Source organism: Amphibalanus amphitrite, unplaced genomic scaffold (genome assembly GCF_019059575.1).
Source record: "Amphibalanus amphitrite isolate SeventyFive unplaced genomic scaffold, NRLGWU_Aamphi_draft 000030F_arrow, whole genome shotgun sequence".
NCBI classification, from domain to species: Eukaryota; Metazoa; Arthropoda; class Thecostraca; order Balanomorpha; family Balanidae; genus Amphibalanus; species Amphibalanus amphitrite.
Genome location: NW_024881526.1, coordinates 263,092 through 279,224, shown reverse-complemented (window position 1 = coordinate 279,224; position 16,133 = coordinate 263,092). Strand labels below are relative to the sequence as shown.

At 52.1% G+C, this 16,133-nt stretch overlaps 1 protein-coding gene across 6 annotated transcripts; it reads left to right on the top strand.

Moving 5' to 3' along the window:
- The first annotated feature begins 162 nt into the window (after window positions 1-162).
- Window positions 163-14,411, top strand: LOC122367142 (serine/arginine repetitive matrix protein 1-like). Of its 6 annotated transcripts, none has more exons than XM_043340008.1 (10): window positions 243-406; window positions 2,387-2,473; window positions 5,508-5,610; window positions 7,460-7,738; window positions 8,666-8,943; window positions 9,057-10,722; window positions 10,983-11,182; window positions 11,684-12,104; window positions 12,381-12,621; window positions 13,559-14,411. In XM_043340008.1, exons 3-10 carry the CDS (start codon window positions 5,515-5,517, stop codon window positions 13,738-13,740), a joined length of 3,363 nt encoding a protein of 1,120 aa, XP_043195943.1. In that variant the 5' UTR covers window positions 243-406; window positions 2,387-2,473; window positions 5,508-5,514; the 3' UTR covers window positions 13,741-14,411. The 6 variants fall into 6 exon arrangements, with proteins under 6 accessions (XP_043195920.1, XP_043195943.1, XP_043195961.1 ...); XM_043339976.1 differs by lacking the exon at window positions 243-406 and adding an exon at window positions 1,432-1,764; XM_043339985.1 differs by lacking the exon at window positions 2,387-2,473 and having other exon boundaries at window positions 163-406.
- The last annotated feature ends 1,722 nt before the right edge of the window (window positions 14,412-16,133 follow it).

The window sequence follows — 16,133 nt, the reverse complement described above, 5'->3', positions numbered from 1 at the left end:
TCGTTACACCAATCACATTTCAGATCTTGTTCTCTGTACGTCATTGTTTTTCGCAATATCCCTAAAATATTAAGTTTTGCAATATATTCTATATTTGTTTTTTAAAAAAATTGAGAAATGAACTGTATTTATTGAAATAAAACATTGATTTGAACGAATAATGTTGTCAGGACAATAAACATATGAAGTTAAATAGTTCCAGGGTTTCAGCAAAGTTTTCGAAAATTGGCGGCAATTGCGCCATAGTTGTAGACGATGATATTTTTTCACAGAAGTGTAGTGTTTGGAACGATTAAAGTGTTTTTCCTTCCTTACTCTGGGATTATTTTTACAATTGAGGTTTCCAAAATAATCAGTATTGCTTGAAGTGTTGGTTACACTTTTTATCTTGATTTCTGAAGCACAGGTATGCGAGTATTTAGGTATTCTTATAGTATAGCAGGCGTCTCTGGCACCCGAACTGCAACCCGTTTCAGTTTGGGAAAAGTGATATTTAATTTATCCTATTTTGTTTTCCCTGCCGATTCGTGTTGGTCGCTGTTGAATTGGATGAAAGAAAGAAATTCACAACATTACCTATTTGTCTTGTAATCTGCAATTTTGATCTGCAATTTTGACAGTGTCTGTAGTTCAAGTTTTAAGGCTCAGTTTGTTTCTCAGTTCAGTGTATTAAGCTTGTCAATGTCAATGTAGTGTACCTACCTAGTAACAGCTCGGGCTTCATGCATGAGGCACAGTATAGGTAGGTACTGTATGCTGTACAGTGTACAAGTACCTAATTTGTGTTTTCAGTCATGGTTATGCTTTGTTTCTGTATCTTAGAAACAATTTGCCAGATTACGATGAAACTTGGAATGTATCGTCACAATGTATCGTCATTCTTGCAGCTGCAAGTGTATCTTTTGTTTAAGTTAGTTTAAGTTTAATATAGTGAGCTATGGTAGACAGGGTCTATTCGGTGCTCACTTCGAGCATTAAACTGGGCCAGACTGGGTAACTTAGGTACTGTGGATGTTAAAGAGAGAGGATAGCGCCGTAGTGGTCCTGAGCTTGTCTAGCCGGTTCTTGAAAGTGTTTGTGTTTTCAGACATTATGATCTCCTGAGACAGCTTGTTCCATGCTGAGACTACTCTGTTTGCAAAGAATTTTGCTCGAGCTTGGGTCCTGGACCTCCGTATCTCAAGTTTGAGCTGGTGACCTCTGGTCGTCCTTCCGTGGTGGCTAGTGAAAAATTGACCTGGGCGTACGTTCAATTTCCCCTTAAGAATCTTAAATGTTTCTATCAAATCTCCTCTTCTGATCCTTTCTTCCATACTTGTCATGTTTAGTACTTTCAAACGTTCTTCATATGGTACTCTTTTCAATCCATGGACTAGTTTAGTGGCCCTCCTTTGTATTTTTTCAAGTGCTTGTATGTCCTTATTCAAATAGGGACCAGCCGCTTGCACACAGTGCTCAAGATGAGGTCTAACATACACCGAAAAAAGGGTTTTGAAGTTCTTCACTGTTAGTTGACCAAAGGTCAGCCTCAGTACCCTGAGGGCAGACATGGCCTTGTTTGCTGACTTAGAACAGTTCAATGAAGGTTTCAGTGTGTTGGTAATGTACACTCCAAGGTCCTTTTCTACAAGAGTTTCCTCAAGCATTTGTGGCCGCCCAGTTACTGTTTTCATTGTGTAAGTGAATCCAGGATTTTGGGAGCCGCAATGCATTACTTTGCATTTTTCCAAATTGAATTGCAACAACCACTCTCCAGACCACTTGGTGAGTATATCCAGGTCAGCTTGCAGCTTTAGAGCATCACTTTGATTACTAACAGGTCCATACAACTTGGTATCGTCTGCGTACATTTTAATCTTGCTTCTGACCAGGCTTGGTAGTTCATTGACATAAATGATGAATAATACAGGACCTAACACCGAACCTTGGGGTACCCCACTTCTGACTCTGGACCATGTGGACAACTTGTTACCAACCGAAATTCTCTGGGTACGGTTACTCAAGAAGTCTGATATCCAAGCAAGGACTTCTCCCTTGATATTATAACCTTGCAGCTTCACACAGAGTCTTCTGAGCGGCACAGTGTCAAAAGCTTTCTGATAGTCCAGGTAAATTATGTCAAGTCCTGCTCCCTCATCTACTGTCTTGGTCCAATCCTCAAGTGATTCTAATAAATTCGATTGACACGATCGGTGTTTTACAAACCCATGCTGGTGAGGTGATATAAAGTCATTCTCTTCTAAGTGGTTGATGATGTGCTTCTTTACTATTCTTTCGAGCATTTTGCAAACTTGACTTGTAAGGCTAATGGGCCGATAATTATTGGGTCTTGCTCTCTTTCCTTTCTTGAACAATGGAATGATGCATGCCTGTTTCCAATCACCAGGGAGCTCGCCAGCAGACAGAGACTTCTGGAAAAGCATGGTCAGAGGAGAAACCAGTACCTCAGCACATGATTTTAGCACCACAGCTGGTAACTCATCAGGTCCACCTGCTTTGCCTGGTTGCAGCTTTTGTAGCTCGCGTAGAACTTCTTCGGAAGTGATTGTGATGCTGTTCAATACAGATGAATCACTGTCGGCCTGGGTAAAGTTTGGGATGTTTGTCATATCCTCATCAACAAATACAGTTTGAAAGTACTTATTCAGCTCTTCAGCTGTTTCATAATCGTTTTCAGTTAACATCCCATCATCCTTTTCCAGGGGTCCAACCTGTGCTCTCACATTTGAACGACATCTTACATATTTGTATAGCTTACCAGGGTTTGTTTTCAAGTCTTCAGTAAGTTTTGCTTCATATTCGGACCTCGCTTTCCGCAACATACAAGTAGTTCTGTTTCTCTGCTTAGCATATGCTTCGTACTCTTCACTTCTCTTGGTTCTCGCATATTCCTTCCAGGCTTTATGCTTTATCTTCACTTCTTTGGTCAAAGCTTTGTTCCACCATGGTATCTTCTTCTTTCTTGTCTTCTTCCTGAAAATGGGCACATACTTGCTGATAGCCAGGTGCAATTCCCTTTTGATGAAGGACCAAGTTTGCTGCACATTCATTGGGCTTATCACACTCCATTCTGTCCTACTCAGGTGATTTGACATATCTACATAATTCCCTTTGCCGAAGTTGTATCTCTTGAAAAATTCACATGCCTTCATCTTGTCATGCTCTTCGTAAATGCAATTCCAGGTAATCACAACATGGTCACTTTTACCCAAGGGTTGACTAGCTTCCAGTTCATCTACTAAGTGTCCACGGTTGGAAAATATTAGATCCAATGTTGATGGAGATTGACCGATTCTGTAGCGAGTTTTAAAATTAACATGCTGCTGAAGGTACAGATTTTGCATAGTTTCAAAGAAAGTTGCCTCCTCACTATCCCCTGGCCCTTCAACGTATCCATCTTCCCAACATATACGAGGAAAATTGAAGTCACCCATAATAATAACATTTTTCATCTTCATTTGCATGGCTTCTTTAACTAGTAGTATCAACTTGTCATTGTTTACTTTGCAGGAGTTTGGGGACCTGTAGCACACCCCTACTAGAAGCTTTTCAGCATGAGACAGATGTATAGTACACCACACTGATTCTTCAAAGCCAATTTCATTTAACTGAGAACATTCAGTAGTCTGAAAACAATCTCTTACAAACAGCATGACTCCCCCACCTTTCTTATTTGCATCTCTGTCATGCCTCAGTACTGGGTGGTAACCATTCAGCACATAGCGATCCTTCAACCACACTTCTGATATCCCTATAATGTCGGGGCTTTTCTCTTCCACTAGGCCCTCAAACTCTTCAATTTTGTTTCTTAAACTACTGATGTTTGTGTACAGACACGAGACCACTTTTGGGCACCACTTTGCCTCGAAAAATGGTGTGTGTCCCCTTTCCCTTTTGCAGGAGTTCTTCCCTCAACCTTTTCTGAGCCTCTCTTTCCTCAGGAGACAAATCTTTCGTCAAGTACACATTCGGATATCCTACTTCTTTCAGTTGTGTCCGTCTTTTAATGAGCTGGTTCACAAGATCCCTGTCTTTCAGTTTTATCATCATAAGCCTTGGTTTCTGACTGGCATTGGACCCAGATGACCCCTGAGTCTCCTGCTTCTTCCCCAGTCGAAAAACTTGGGCTATCTCAACTTTCACATCCCCTAGAAGGGAGGAGACGACACCCTTGAAATTGTTTGTGTCATGTTGCTTACGCACATCGGGATCTGGCGACATACTCTCAGGTATGTTATGTAATATGATATTGCTTTCCCTCTCATCTTTGTTTTGAGCCTGCACTATCTTTTTTATCTCGGCCGCACTATGTTTAAGCTCTTCTGTATACCGAGGGACTGTCTGTACTGCCTCCTTTTGTTCCTTCATAAAAACTTCTGTTTTTGCCTGTTTTTCACAAAGCTGTTCCACAGCTTTCTCTAAATGCCCAATTTTCTCTGTCAACAGTGCTCGACTTTCATCCTGTGTCTGGTCCTTGAGAGTATCCAAAATTTTCTTCTCGGCTTCAGCTATCCTAGACTCTAAATTGTTTCCTAAATCCAGAAGAGCAGTGACCTTGGGCCTGCATGCCGAACACAGCCACAGGAAATCATATTCTGACAGGGCTATAAATGCCTCCACAGACAGGCCCTGGCACTTTGGATGAAACCATTCTTTGCAAGCATCGCACATAATGCTATCTTCTTTGCTAGAGATAGATAGTCCACATACCTTTTGTCCTCCTTTGCACGTGTACCTTATTTTTCTGGACTTCCTCGCTGGACTCCAACCCTTCTTTTCCTTCCCACCTACCTCTTCACCCTCGCTTGCCTTGCTTTTTTCACAATCACCATCTTCATCTTTTGTCTGTTCCTTGGTCTGTTCCACGGTTGCCTGCGCCATATTTTTTGCTATCTACCTACCCCTGGAGCACTCTGTCAAAGCCAGGCAGTCCATGCAATCTGTTGAGATTGGTAATATATAATACTGAACGAGGCCGGTGTAAATAAATTTTCAAGACCGAGGTCCTTACTGGATTTTTGAACGAGGCCGAAGGCCGAGTTCAAAAATCAGTAAGGACTGAGGTCTTGAAAATTTATCACCGGCCGAGTTTGGTATGTATTTTACTGTATGCCAACCATAAATTTATTTTCTGGACCGAAGCTCTTAGCCGACTTAGGAACGAGACCATCCCAAAATGTTGGCTTTAGTGCATTCTGGTAATGCATTTTTGACCGTGGTCAATTTGCTTACACCAGTTATTACCACACCCCTCAGGCTAATGTATTTGAATAGGCCAGGCATACAGTAAAACCTCACACATTACTTCAGCAGTGGGCTGTTACCGATCTATGTATGCAGTGACAGGCCATCTTAACCAATTTCCAAAACAACTACAAGGGAATGCTAGCTTAGCACTGCAAAATCATCATTTGCCCTGATTCATGTGTGATAGCCCATTTTCGTGCATGCAGTATGTTCCTGGCAGATACTGCATGATGTGTGCTGACTCACTGTTTTTGTTCTAGGGCAGCCATGGCCCCTGGTGTGTGTGATGTGGAGGCAATGCTGACTGGCCTGTGTGAGGAGGTTCAGTCCTCAGCCAACAAGCTGCACAAAACCGACTTTGCTGTAAGTGCAAACCTGGACACTGGTTGTTTTGGTTTAGACTGAATGATAGGTGCAAAATGAACATTACGATTTGCATGTCCCCAGTAAATATGCTTATAAGAATGCAAGGCATGTCAGGACAGGAGAGACAAGCAGTATCATTTACCAGCAATGAGTAAAAATCCACACCAGCCTGCTCCATTGAGTCCATGTGAAGCTATAAAGGGCTCCATTTGGAAATCCACTCATAAGTTTAAAGTAGACTGCTGTAGATAAGAGGGATGAACTGCCTTAGATATCCAGAATACCTATCTAAGGATGATTATCTTGGGCAGTACTGCACCAGTACTCTTGCTATGCATGTTACCATGGTTAGGTGCATGCTGCACCGTCCAAGATAACACCAACATATTACGCAGTGACATTAAAACTGTCATACTATACAATATAGAGTTTGGTTTAACCATCGCCCGTATAGGGGGTGTCGAACGGACCCCTCGTTTTTTTTTCCGCGAATAACTCGCGTAAAAAGCGGCCGATCGCGACGAAAATAACAGTACCCTCGCGCTAATCAATTTTACACCTAACCTGAATGTTGCATTACCCTGACCAGAATGACCTTTGACCTGTGACCTATTTCTCGAGACCATGTTTGGCCGGAATCACGATTCGGGTTAGCATTAGCCGCGCGTTTGCAGTCTTTTCGTGGTTTCAAGCGTTCAGACATGTGATACCGATGTTGGTCCCATGCATAAGGGTTGGTGCCAAGGTCACCTGAAGGTCAGGTCCGGTCATTGACCTTTGCTGACCTTGATTCACTTTTCGAGTTTTACATGTTTCTAGGCTAGTTTTTTTTTTATAGCTAAATTCGAATTTAGCAGCCATTTGAACATAAACGAAGTTGTTTTGGTGTCTTCGTAACATGCTACGAAGCTGTCGGAGGCGGTTAACACGTTCTTCGAATACCCGGCAGGGCCCCTACTGGTTGACCTGACCTGGCCTGACCCGATCTGGCCTAAATGCATAAAGACATCATTGGTGATCAAAACTTACATGATATTCATGATCAACACAAAACAAAAACAAACAAAAACACGTAGCAGCTACACTTTTCGACTTTCTAACAGGTCCCGATTTTCCCGACTTTTAGGTCATTGACCTTGACTGGAAGGTCAACCAATGATCTAGGACCTTAAAATTGGGTATTGTCGGCTTCCTCTCGTCACGGGCAAAGCGCTCGTTTTTTCCGCGGAGCTCTAGCTTGATCAGGGGCCAAATGCTAAGGGGAGTCCAACTGACCTCCCCCCCCCCTTATACGTTCGCGGTTGGCAAAACACCAATACGGTTGGGGGTTAAGGAACAGTTTTACAATGCCAGGCTTTGTAATTGGATACAGGCACATGCTCACCTAAGTAGCTAAGTGGGATTTGGGAGAGTGTCGTCTTTAGGAGGACCAGTGGTTGCACTACGCTCAGACCACTTCAGTTGTTAATGCTGTTTGTTCCCACAGTAAATGCCCGTGATACTCACTAAGCCACCAAGACAAAGCAATGAGACTAATTCAAATACTAGTCCTTAAACGTAATTATGCTGGTAATTAGGATTCACTCATGCATAAAAAAATGTGCAACCAAATTTGTGCAATTGCGTCTACTGCAATCTGTTTTGCTAAAAAACGGTTTGCATCTTTACAATGCCTCTGGCCATGTCCTGCCAAAATTTTCATGCAGGTAAAGCTAGTATTCACAGAATAAGCTGCTGAATAATTCTGCCTCATCCTGACCCTTTCGCATCTCCCAGATGCAGTTTTGCATCTGCCCCTAGCAGATAAACTAGACTACCTTCTAACTCTGGCCCCTGCGTGGCACAGGAACACTTTCAATGGCTCTCGGAGATTGTCGAGGAGACCCGCAAGCAGCTGTGGGGCGCCCCCGAAGGTGATGAGAAACCCCAGAAGCCAGATGACACGGCGACGAGCGTGGCGAACACGAGCGATGCCGCCGAGCCGGCCGGACCCTACCTGCTGCCGCGCACGCCCAGCATGAAGCGCCGCCGCAAGGAGACGGACCAGGCGAGCCGGCTGGCGGCGCTGAACGCCAGTCTTATGGAGACCAGCACCAACACCAGGAGCTGCCGCGCCGCCTCCAAGGTACGTGCCCTAACACCAGGAGCTGCCGCGCCGCCTCCAAGGTACGTGCCCTAACACTAGGAGCTGCCGCGCCGCCTCCAAGGTACGTGCACCAACACCAGGAGCTGCCGCGCCGCCTCCAAGGTACGTGCACCAACACCAGGAGCTGCCGCGCCGCCTCCAAGGTACGTGTACCAATACCAGGAGCTGCCGCGCCGCCTCCAAGGTACGTGCCCTAACACCAGGAGCTGCCGCCCCGCCTCCAAGGTACGTGTACCAATACCAGGAGCTGCCGCGCCGCCTCCAAGGTACGTGCCCTAACACCAGGAGCTGCCGCGCCGCCTCCAAGGTACGTGCCCTAACACCAGGAGCTGCCGCGCCGCCTCCAAGGTACGTGCACCAACACCAGGAGCTGCCGCGCCGCCTCCAAGGTACGTGCACCAACACCAGGAGCTGCCGCGCCGCCTCCAAGGTACGTGCACCAACACCAGGAGCTGCCGCGCCGCCTCCAAGGTACGTGCACCAACACCAGGAGCTGCCGCGCCGCCTCCAAGGTACGTGCACCAACACCAGGAGCTGCCGCGCCGCCTCCAAGGTACGTGCCCTAACACTAGGAGCTGCCGCGCCGCCTCCAAGGTACGTGCCCTAACACCAGGAGCTGCCGCGCCGCCTCCAAGGTACGTGCCCTAACACCAGGAGCTGCCGCGCCGCCTCCAAGGTACGTTCCGATCACCGCCGCGACGGCGGACAACGCGAGCGGGCCTCGGTCGGCAGGAGTCATGGCTCCAAGTGCTTTGATGTTTTGATCATTGTTTGGCCTGGACAGTGGACGCTATCGGAACTATTTATATTTCGTTTTTCGTTTCGTCTTTCGATATTTCGTTTGTTCGATACGCTATGCGTACGCTGTAAGTGTTGCTCGTTTGACCCGTGCGGTCGTGCCGGTAGGTCTCCAACCTGAAGCGAGTGCAGCAGATGCAGCAGATGAAGGGGAAACTGCGCCGGCCGCGCAGCTCGTGCTTGCGCGCCGAACAGGAGCTCCTGGAGAAGGTGCGCCGTGGCCACCGCGTGGCCATCGATAGCAGCGACTCGGAGCAGGAACAGGAGCAGGAGCGGCGCCGGCCGCCGCGCCGCGGCAAACGCTCACCGCCCGCCGAGCCGCGCACACCGCCCGCAGAGAAGCGCAGCCGCACGCGGACCGCCGAGCCCGTCAGTCCCTACATCAGGTGAGAATGCACCACTACTCAGACTACTCCAGTTGTGTAGGTTGCATGGAGAAGTATCATCAGACAACTGCTTTGCCTTCGAGTGACGTCTTTGCTCGTTCTGTGTCGAGCAGGGTGGATGAGAAGCCAGCCGTTCGGACCATGGTTCGCGCCTACGAGGCCTACGTGGGTACCGCCGACGAAGGTGGAACGCCGGGCCGTGCGCGGCCGCCCGCCGCCACCCCGGGCACGCCGAAGACGCCCGTTCCTCTGCCGCGACAGAAAGCGCCTCAGCCGACCCAGCCGCCACCTGAGGAGAAGGCAGATCCCCAGACCCCGCCCCAGACCTCCGCCGCCGCCGCCACGAAGACTCCTCCAAAGGCTCCGGAGCCCCCGGTCGAAGAGCCCAGCCCAGTGCGGGCTCAGAGCCGCCGCCAGACACGCAGCAAGGTGGCAGCCGCTGCGCCCGCCCCGCCTCCGCCGCCGCAGAAGGAAGAGCTGAAGACGCCGCCGCCGTCCAAAAAGAAGCCAGCCTCTCCGCCCCAGACGGCGGCGTCACCCCGAACCCCGCCGAAAGCTGCCGCCGCAAAGGCCCCGTCCCCAGTGGCTCCAGCGCTGGCCGAGGAGCCGAGCCCCGTGCGGGCTGAGAGTCGGCGCCAGACACGAAGCAAGGTGGCTGCCGCCGCGCCGGCCCCGCCGCCGCCTCCGCCACGATCCGCCGCGCCGCCGGCCGCTGCGGAGCCGGAGCAGTCGGCGGCTCAGGCAGACAGTGCTGACAGTGCGCCGATGGCATCAGGCGACAGCACGGACGCAGCCGTTACCGCAGACTCGGCCGACTCGGCGGGAGAAGTGCCGATGGACGTCGACCAGCGGGAGGAGACTGAAGAGGATGCTGGGGAACACGAGGGAACGGAGGATTCACAGGAGGGAACGGAGGAATCGCAGGAGGAGCAGGACGCCGCCCCGGAGAGGCAGGGCCGACGTCGGGTTTCTTCGGCACCAGAAGTGATGGACGTTAACGCCGTCCGCCGTCTGACTCGAACCCAGGCCGCCGTCAACCTGGTAGAACTGGACCCGCCGTCGCCGACCGAAAGCCGCCGCCAGACGCGCTCCCGTGCCGCCGCGCCGGAGAGCAAACCGCTGGCGACGGCGGCCGAGTCCCAACAAGACCAGTCAGGTGCCGAGCGGCGCCAGACGCGTTCTCGAGCCGTCACGCCGGCAAGCGAGCATACTTCGCCGGCGGAGAATCGCCGCCAGACGCGGACCCGCGCCGCCCAACAGCCGGAGCCGGAGACCGCCGAGAGTCGCCGTCAGACCTGGACGCGCGCCGGCCCGCAGCCGGAGCCGGAGGCAGCAGAAACCGCCGAGAGTCGCCGCCAGACGCGGACGCGCGCCGCGTCACAGTTAGAAACAGCGGAGGCAGCGGAGGCCGCCGAGAGTCGCCGCCAGACTCGTACGCGCGCCGCCCCACAGCCGGAGCCAGAGGCAGCGGAAACTGCTGAGAGTCGCCGTCAAACGCGGTCGCGAGCCGCTCCACAGCCAGAGGCCGCGGAGGCTGCCGAAACTCGTCGCCAGACGCGGACGCGCGCCGCGCCGGAGTCTGATGGAGCGGACGCGGCCGAGGAGCGTCGCCCGCTGCGTCGCGTCTCGTCGGCGCCAGACGTGCGCAGTGCGCGGCCGGCGCGTGGCGCCGACGAGTCCCAGACCTCCTCCCGCGGCTCGCCGGGAGACTGGGCCGATCGCTCCACCAACACGGCCAGCAAGCCGGCCAGGGGCAAGGCGGCACGCTTCACTCCGCAGGTGAGCCATAACTCGGGGCTGTGAGCACGCCGTTTGATGCAATTCAGGAGCGGAACATATGGGTAGTCAAGTCGTGAAACGGATAAGTGTATGCTGAAATAGCGTTCCCAAAGGAAAGCACGCTAAATTTTGTATACGTTGACCGACGTATGCCGGCCATCTTTTCAGTTCTGTTGGTCACTGTGACTGTAGTCTCTCCATGTATTGAGTGTCTAAATATGAATCAGATACTCATTCAATAGTATTATTCGTTCCCTCAGCCGGGCCGAACTCGCGGCGCCAACATTGCCATGCCGGTGGACGGCAGCAGCAGCTTCATCCAGCGGGCGCCGGCGCGTCCCACTGCCGAGGAGCTCGAGCAGCGCCGCCGACTGGAGGCGCAGAAGAAGCGAGAGCGCGAGGAGGAGGCCCGCCGCAAACGGGACGAACTGATCCGGATGCGTGCCGAGGAGAACAGCCTGTGAGTACCGCCACCCGGCCGCCCCTCGCAGGTCCGCCAGCGGAATTCGTTCGTTATTCGCTTGCAATAATGTTTGTGAGCAGTTTTTTCGTCATGCAGCAGTAATTAGTACTCTGAAGTTGTTGCTGCATTATTGCATATTCTGTTTGAATGATTGTAATTGTATGGTACTTTCCTACCTGAAGATTACTTTTGCTATTCGGTTCTCATCCTAAATAACCACGCATCGCTGAAGTAAAAGCAGCTAGCAATAGATAAACTTGAATTGAAATGACATCGCCTTTTCACTAAGAAAATGATTATTGACGTGACGGATATTTTTTCTAGGACTGTTTCAGTACTCCTTGTTACATGTTGCTGTAACTTGTTAGACCTCATACATGACTTGGTCTCTGAGCCGACAGCTGGGAGAGTGTCGTTTTGCTGTTTTTTTTTCTGGCGCCTCTTGCTGTTGGTTCCGCTGTAGCTTACCTCTGACAATCCCACCCCGTGTGCCCGCAGGAAGCGCCAGGAGCGGCAGCAGCGCGCCTTTGAGCAGCGTCGCCAGCTGGCCGAGGAGCAGCGGCGCGCGCTGCAGCAGAAGCAGCAGCGTCAGGACGAGCGCGCCGAGACGGCGCAGCGCGACACCGAGCGCAAACGCCAGGAGGAGGCACTCCGCAAGCGGCGCCTGCTGGCCGAGCGCCAGCGCGAGGTGGAAGAGAAGCGGCGCGCCGACGAGCAGGCGCGCGCCGCCCGCGCCCGCCAGCTCCAGCAGGAGGAGGAGGAGCGGCGCCGGCAGCACGCCCTGCGCGAGCAGGAGCGCATCGCGCGCGAAAAGGCCGAGAGCGCCCGCCTGGCGGAGCGCGAGGCGGCGCTGAAGGCCGAGCGCGAGGCGGCGGCGCTGAAGGCGGAACAGGAGGCCGCGCAGCGAGCGGAAGCCAAGGTGAGGGTGGCGGAGGCGGCTGCGTGGGGTTCGTTAATGCATCATAGTTTTACCCGTTATAGGCTGCTACTCTCAGTGCTAATCCCGGTATCCATCCCAGCTGCTGATTAATCCCTGATTGCTTAGGTGTAGTGTGGCTGCAGCGGCTGCAGTGTTGTCCACACGTTTTATTATTGAGTGTTTTGCAACGTCGTGGCGTGTGATACCAGCTTTCCATGATCCATTATGACAATCAGCCTTATCATTCACCGCATGTGGTCTGTGTATCTCCCACAGAAGATGCCGCCTCCCGTCAAGGCCGGGCTCAACTCCACCTTCACCATGAACGAGGACGAGCACACCACGGCGCCGCCGCCGCCGCCGCCCATCACCTCGTACCAGATCACCCCCGGCCGGGACGAGCTGCCGCCGCAGCCGCTGCGAGACAAGGACAACTACAACATCGACGACCTCAAGTCGGACGACGACACAGATGACGAGTCGGCGCCGCGCAAGGAGATCCCCGCCTGGGCCACAAGTCAGTACCGGGGCGGGTGGTGGGGTGGGGACGACCGGAACGGCTGGCCGCTCCGGGTGGTTCACGGGGGGGGGGGGGGGTATAGTTAATTACGCCATTGGTAACAACATGCATGGGCGGTATAAGTTATTTTTTATAGTAGTATCACGCATTCGTCAGTTGGCTAGTGTTCAGTACGGTACAGTGCGCGGCAGCTGTGTTACGAACGCAACCGTGGAGCGTCATCTGTGTGTGTGCTTGGGAGGACGGTAAACGTTCTTGGGAGTCTAAAGTTATCGATTGGCCCCTTTAGACTTGAGATATCTTGCCGTCTTATTTCGTATCTTGGTGTCGATCTACTTTGTGACTGCATTTACTGTCATGCTCACAATTCACAATAGCTGCGCTGGTTTATGTGAACGATACTGCAGTTTTGTCTAAAAGGAAGTTAAACTGCTTTTCTGTGCTACCATCCCGCTTTATTCCGTATTTTCCGAGTCCTGAGGCCAGTTTTACCAACATAAAAATAGCCGCCTGCCGGAATTTTTTGCCTAAAGACCGCTTCACATACGGAGCGTAAACTGTAAAGCCTTATCCGCTTACGTGCCCATCGCGTTTGCGCTCCATATGTGATGCGGTCTTAAGGCAAAACATTCCGGCAGATGGCTATTTTTATGTTGGTAAAACTGGCCTCTGTTCGACTGTTCGACAGAATGCCAGTTTGGGCTCGTTCAGATAGTCAGTACGTGCTGCCCTTCATCAGCCCATCCGTCATTTCATCCGTTTATCCGTTCGTTTATCTCTGCTTAAACGTGCGGTGTTCATCCGAACTGTCGGCACGTCCTAACATTTCGATAATCAGCAAACGAACCCAAGCACATGTCTGTCTGAATGGCCTGCCTCGGCGCCCGTCTGACCCCGTCTGACCAGTCACCCTAACCCGCCCGTGTTTCCGCAGAGGCGCGCCTGCAGGCGGCGCTGATCCGACAGGTCTACGACGGCCCCAACACGGACACCATCTTCCCGCCGCACGAGATGTTCCCAGACGTGCGGCTGGAGCACATTTTCGCGTTCGCCCGGAGGCGCTTCTTCAAGCGTACCTCCAGCGCGCACTGGGACACGCCGCCGCGACGGCCCTAGGAGGTGGACGGAGGACTGTGGGATGACTGAGGCTCTGTGACGCCCGGTCACCGGCGGAGGCGCGGACTGAACGGACCGGTGCTGACACGCGCCCCGTGCTCACTAGTGAGAGCTCACGGACAACGGCCGGGCGTGGAGGGTCCGTGCAGTGTTGTGTTATGTAGGTAGGAGTCACATGTTGTAGACAGTGGCGATGTCGGTGGTGGCGGAGGGTGCTGTCGCGAGATACTCGCTGACACCCGCTGGTGCCAGGCGAGGTGTAGTGGGAATACCATCGGCATGAGAGCCACCCCGCGCTGGTAGGTGTAGTTACCCACTTGTATGTACATGTTTACTGGTGCTGCCCAGAGAGAGGAAGCCGGGCGTATGACAACAAATCACGCCGCATCCACGACGATGTTATCTGACAAGGCCGATCCTTCCGTTCAGCTAATTAGTTTGTTGAGGCCTGTGACGTCACGGTCGCAGACTGCGTCGATGGCAATATGCTCGACCTCACTCTTGTCTGTGTGGGTGCGATCATAGGGTAGGTTGTATAATTGTCCCGTGAATTTCTCCATTCATCTTGCTGCCATCGCTAAACTTCTTCGTTTCCTCTAGTAAAAACTGTTGTATCCTAATTTGTTTTAGTGTAAATAAATAAAGGTACATCACCTTCCATCGTCAGAAAAGATGCTTTTTATTGTGTTGTGGACCCATTGACCTGGGGTATGAAAACAGACGGCATCATTTGCACCAGTGGAATTGCGAGACAACTAACCCCACCAAGGTCAGTGGGGGCTCGGCTGCGGCCTGCGGTTATGGAACGTCATTGGCCGGACGACGTAGAATCTTCGCCGTCCGAGAGACATCGAACGCGGGGTAAGATCATGGGCTGCAACATCTTGTACAATGAATGCCGCACTTGCGTTCTGATTAATGAAGCTCTTCGGTGTCCATGCCTCGCTGAAAAACTGCTCTACAACAACGGAACATGGGTGTCGATTTGTATACTTTTGGGGGTGCTGCAGCACCCCCAATGCTCAAATGAGCACCCCCAATGGTTTTCCGGGCACCCCCAAATGTTCCAGTCAGCACCCCCAATTATTTTGTCCCTCAATAACTCCCACTAACTCTGCTTGAGGAAAATAATTGGTTCCGCAGTCTTTCAATACTAAAAATAAAACAATTACCTACGCAATTTACAATGCATGAAATAAAAATGTAAAGAAAAGAAAAGTTGGTCATAAGAAGAAGGGCGAAAAAAGACGTTAAGTTGCAGACTGCAGAGACACTGGTGTGGGTCCGTCGTACACGAGTGTCTGACCCTTAGAGCTGATAACGCGTACCCTTTACAAGCCGGCAGGGGGCTCCAGATACCGGCGACGGGCCCTCAGAGGCCGGCAAAGGGCCATCAGATGCCGGTGGTACCTTCAGAAACCCTGTGGGGTCGTCTTTAGAAACCGGCACGGACTCAGACGCCGATGGGGCCCTCAGAGTCGCCGGTGTGGGGCCTTCAAATGTCACCGGTGGGTGGCCGTCATATGTGCACTTGTGGGCAGGGATGCGGAGCCGTGGAAATTTCAGACGGCTCCGGCTCCGGCTCCGGCTCCGGAGAAAAAATCGGCTCCGGCTCCGGCTCCGGGTGAAATGTCAATACGGCTCCGGCTCCGGCTCCGAGTAAAATGGTCCGGCTCCGGCGGCTCCGGCTCCGGCTCCGGCTCCTACTCAGTACATTCCCCATGCGATTAATTAAATACGGGTGGAAGAAAAAAGGCGATTGGATTGGCACACGTTTCTGTATTTGCATAACAAGGATATTTGGAATACCACATGTTTTACTGCTTTGTACTGTCAAACCGAGTTAGGTCAATATTTTTTTTTCCTCGGAGCCGGAGTCGCCCCTTTTTTGACGGCTCCGGCTCCGGCTCCGGCTCCGGGCTGTGTTGTTTCACGGCTCCGGCTCCGGCTCCGGGCAAAATATACCGGCTCCGGCTCCAGCTCCGGCTCCGCATCCCTGCTTGTGGGGCCTTCAGAAGCGACGGTGTTGGGCCCTCAGAGCCGCCGATATAGGGCCTTAAGAGGCACTAGTGCGGGGCCCTCAGATATGGCAATGTATGGCCCTCGGAGGCGCCGGTGTAGGTGCTCCACAGTTGCCGGTGATGGCCCTCACAGTACAGCCCCCACAACCGTGCCGGTTGTGGGGGCTCTCAGAGACACTGGTTTAGGGCCATCACAGGCGCGCGTGTGGCCCTCAGAACTGCTGTTACGGAACGGACCCTTCATAGGCCGACAAGAAGATATCAAGAGGTCACCGGTGCCTTCAGGAGCCTTGTGGGGTTCTCAGAGACCGGACATGGTGCTCTCAGACGCCGCTGTGACCCTCCGAGTCACCTGTGTGGGACCGTCAGGGT

Excerpts from the sequence above, each read along its gene's own strand:
- LOC122367142 (XM_043339985.1), top strand. The coding sequence starts at position 5,515 with ATGGCCCCTGGTGTGTGTGATGTGGAGGCAATGCTGACTGGCCTGTGT. Across the intron at positions 7,739-8,665 it reads GCTGCCGCGCCGCCTCCAAG|GTCTCCAACCTGAAGCGAGT; the intron begins GTACGTGCCCTA and ends TCGTGCCGGTAG. Across the intron at positions 12,105-12,380 it reads CGCAGCGAGCGGAAGCCAAG|AAGATGCCGCCTCCCGTCAA; the intron begins GTGAGGGTGGCG and ends TATCTCCCACAG.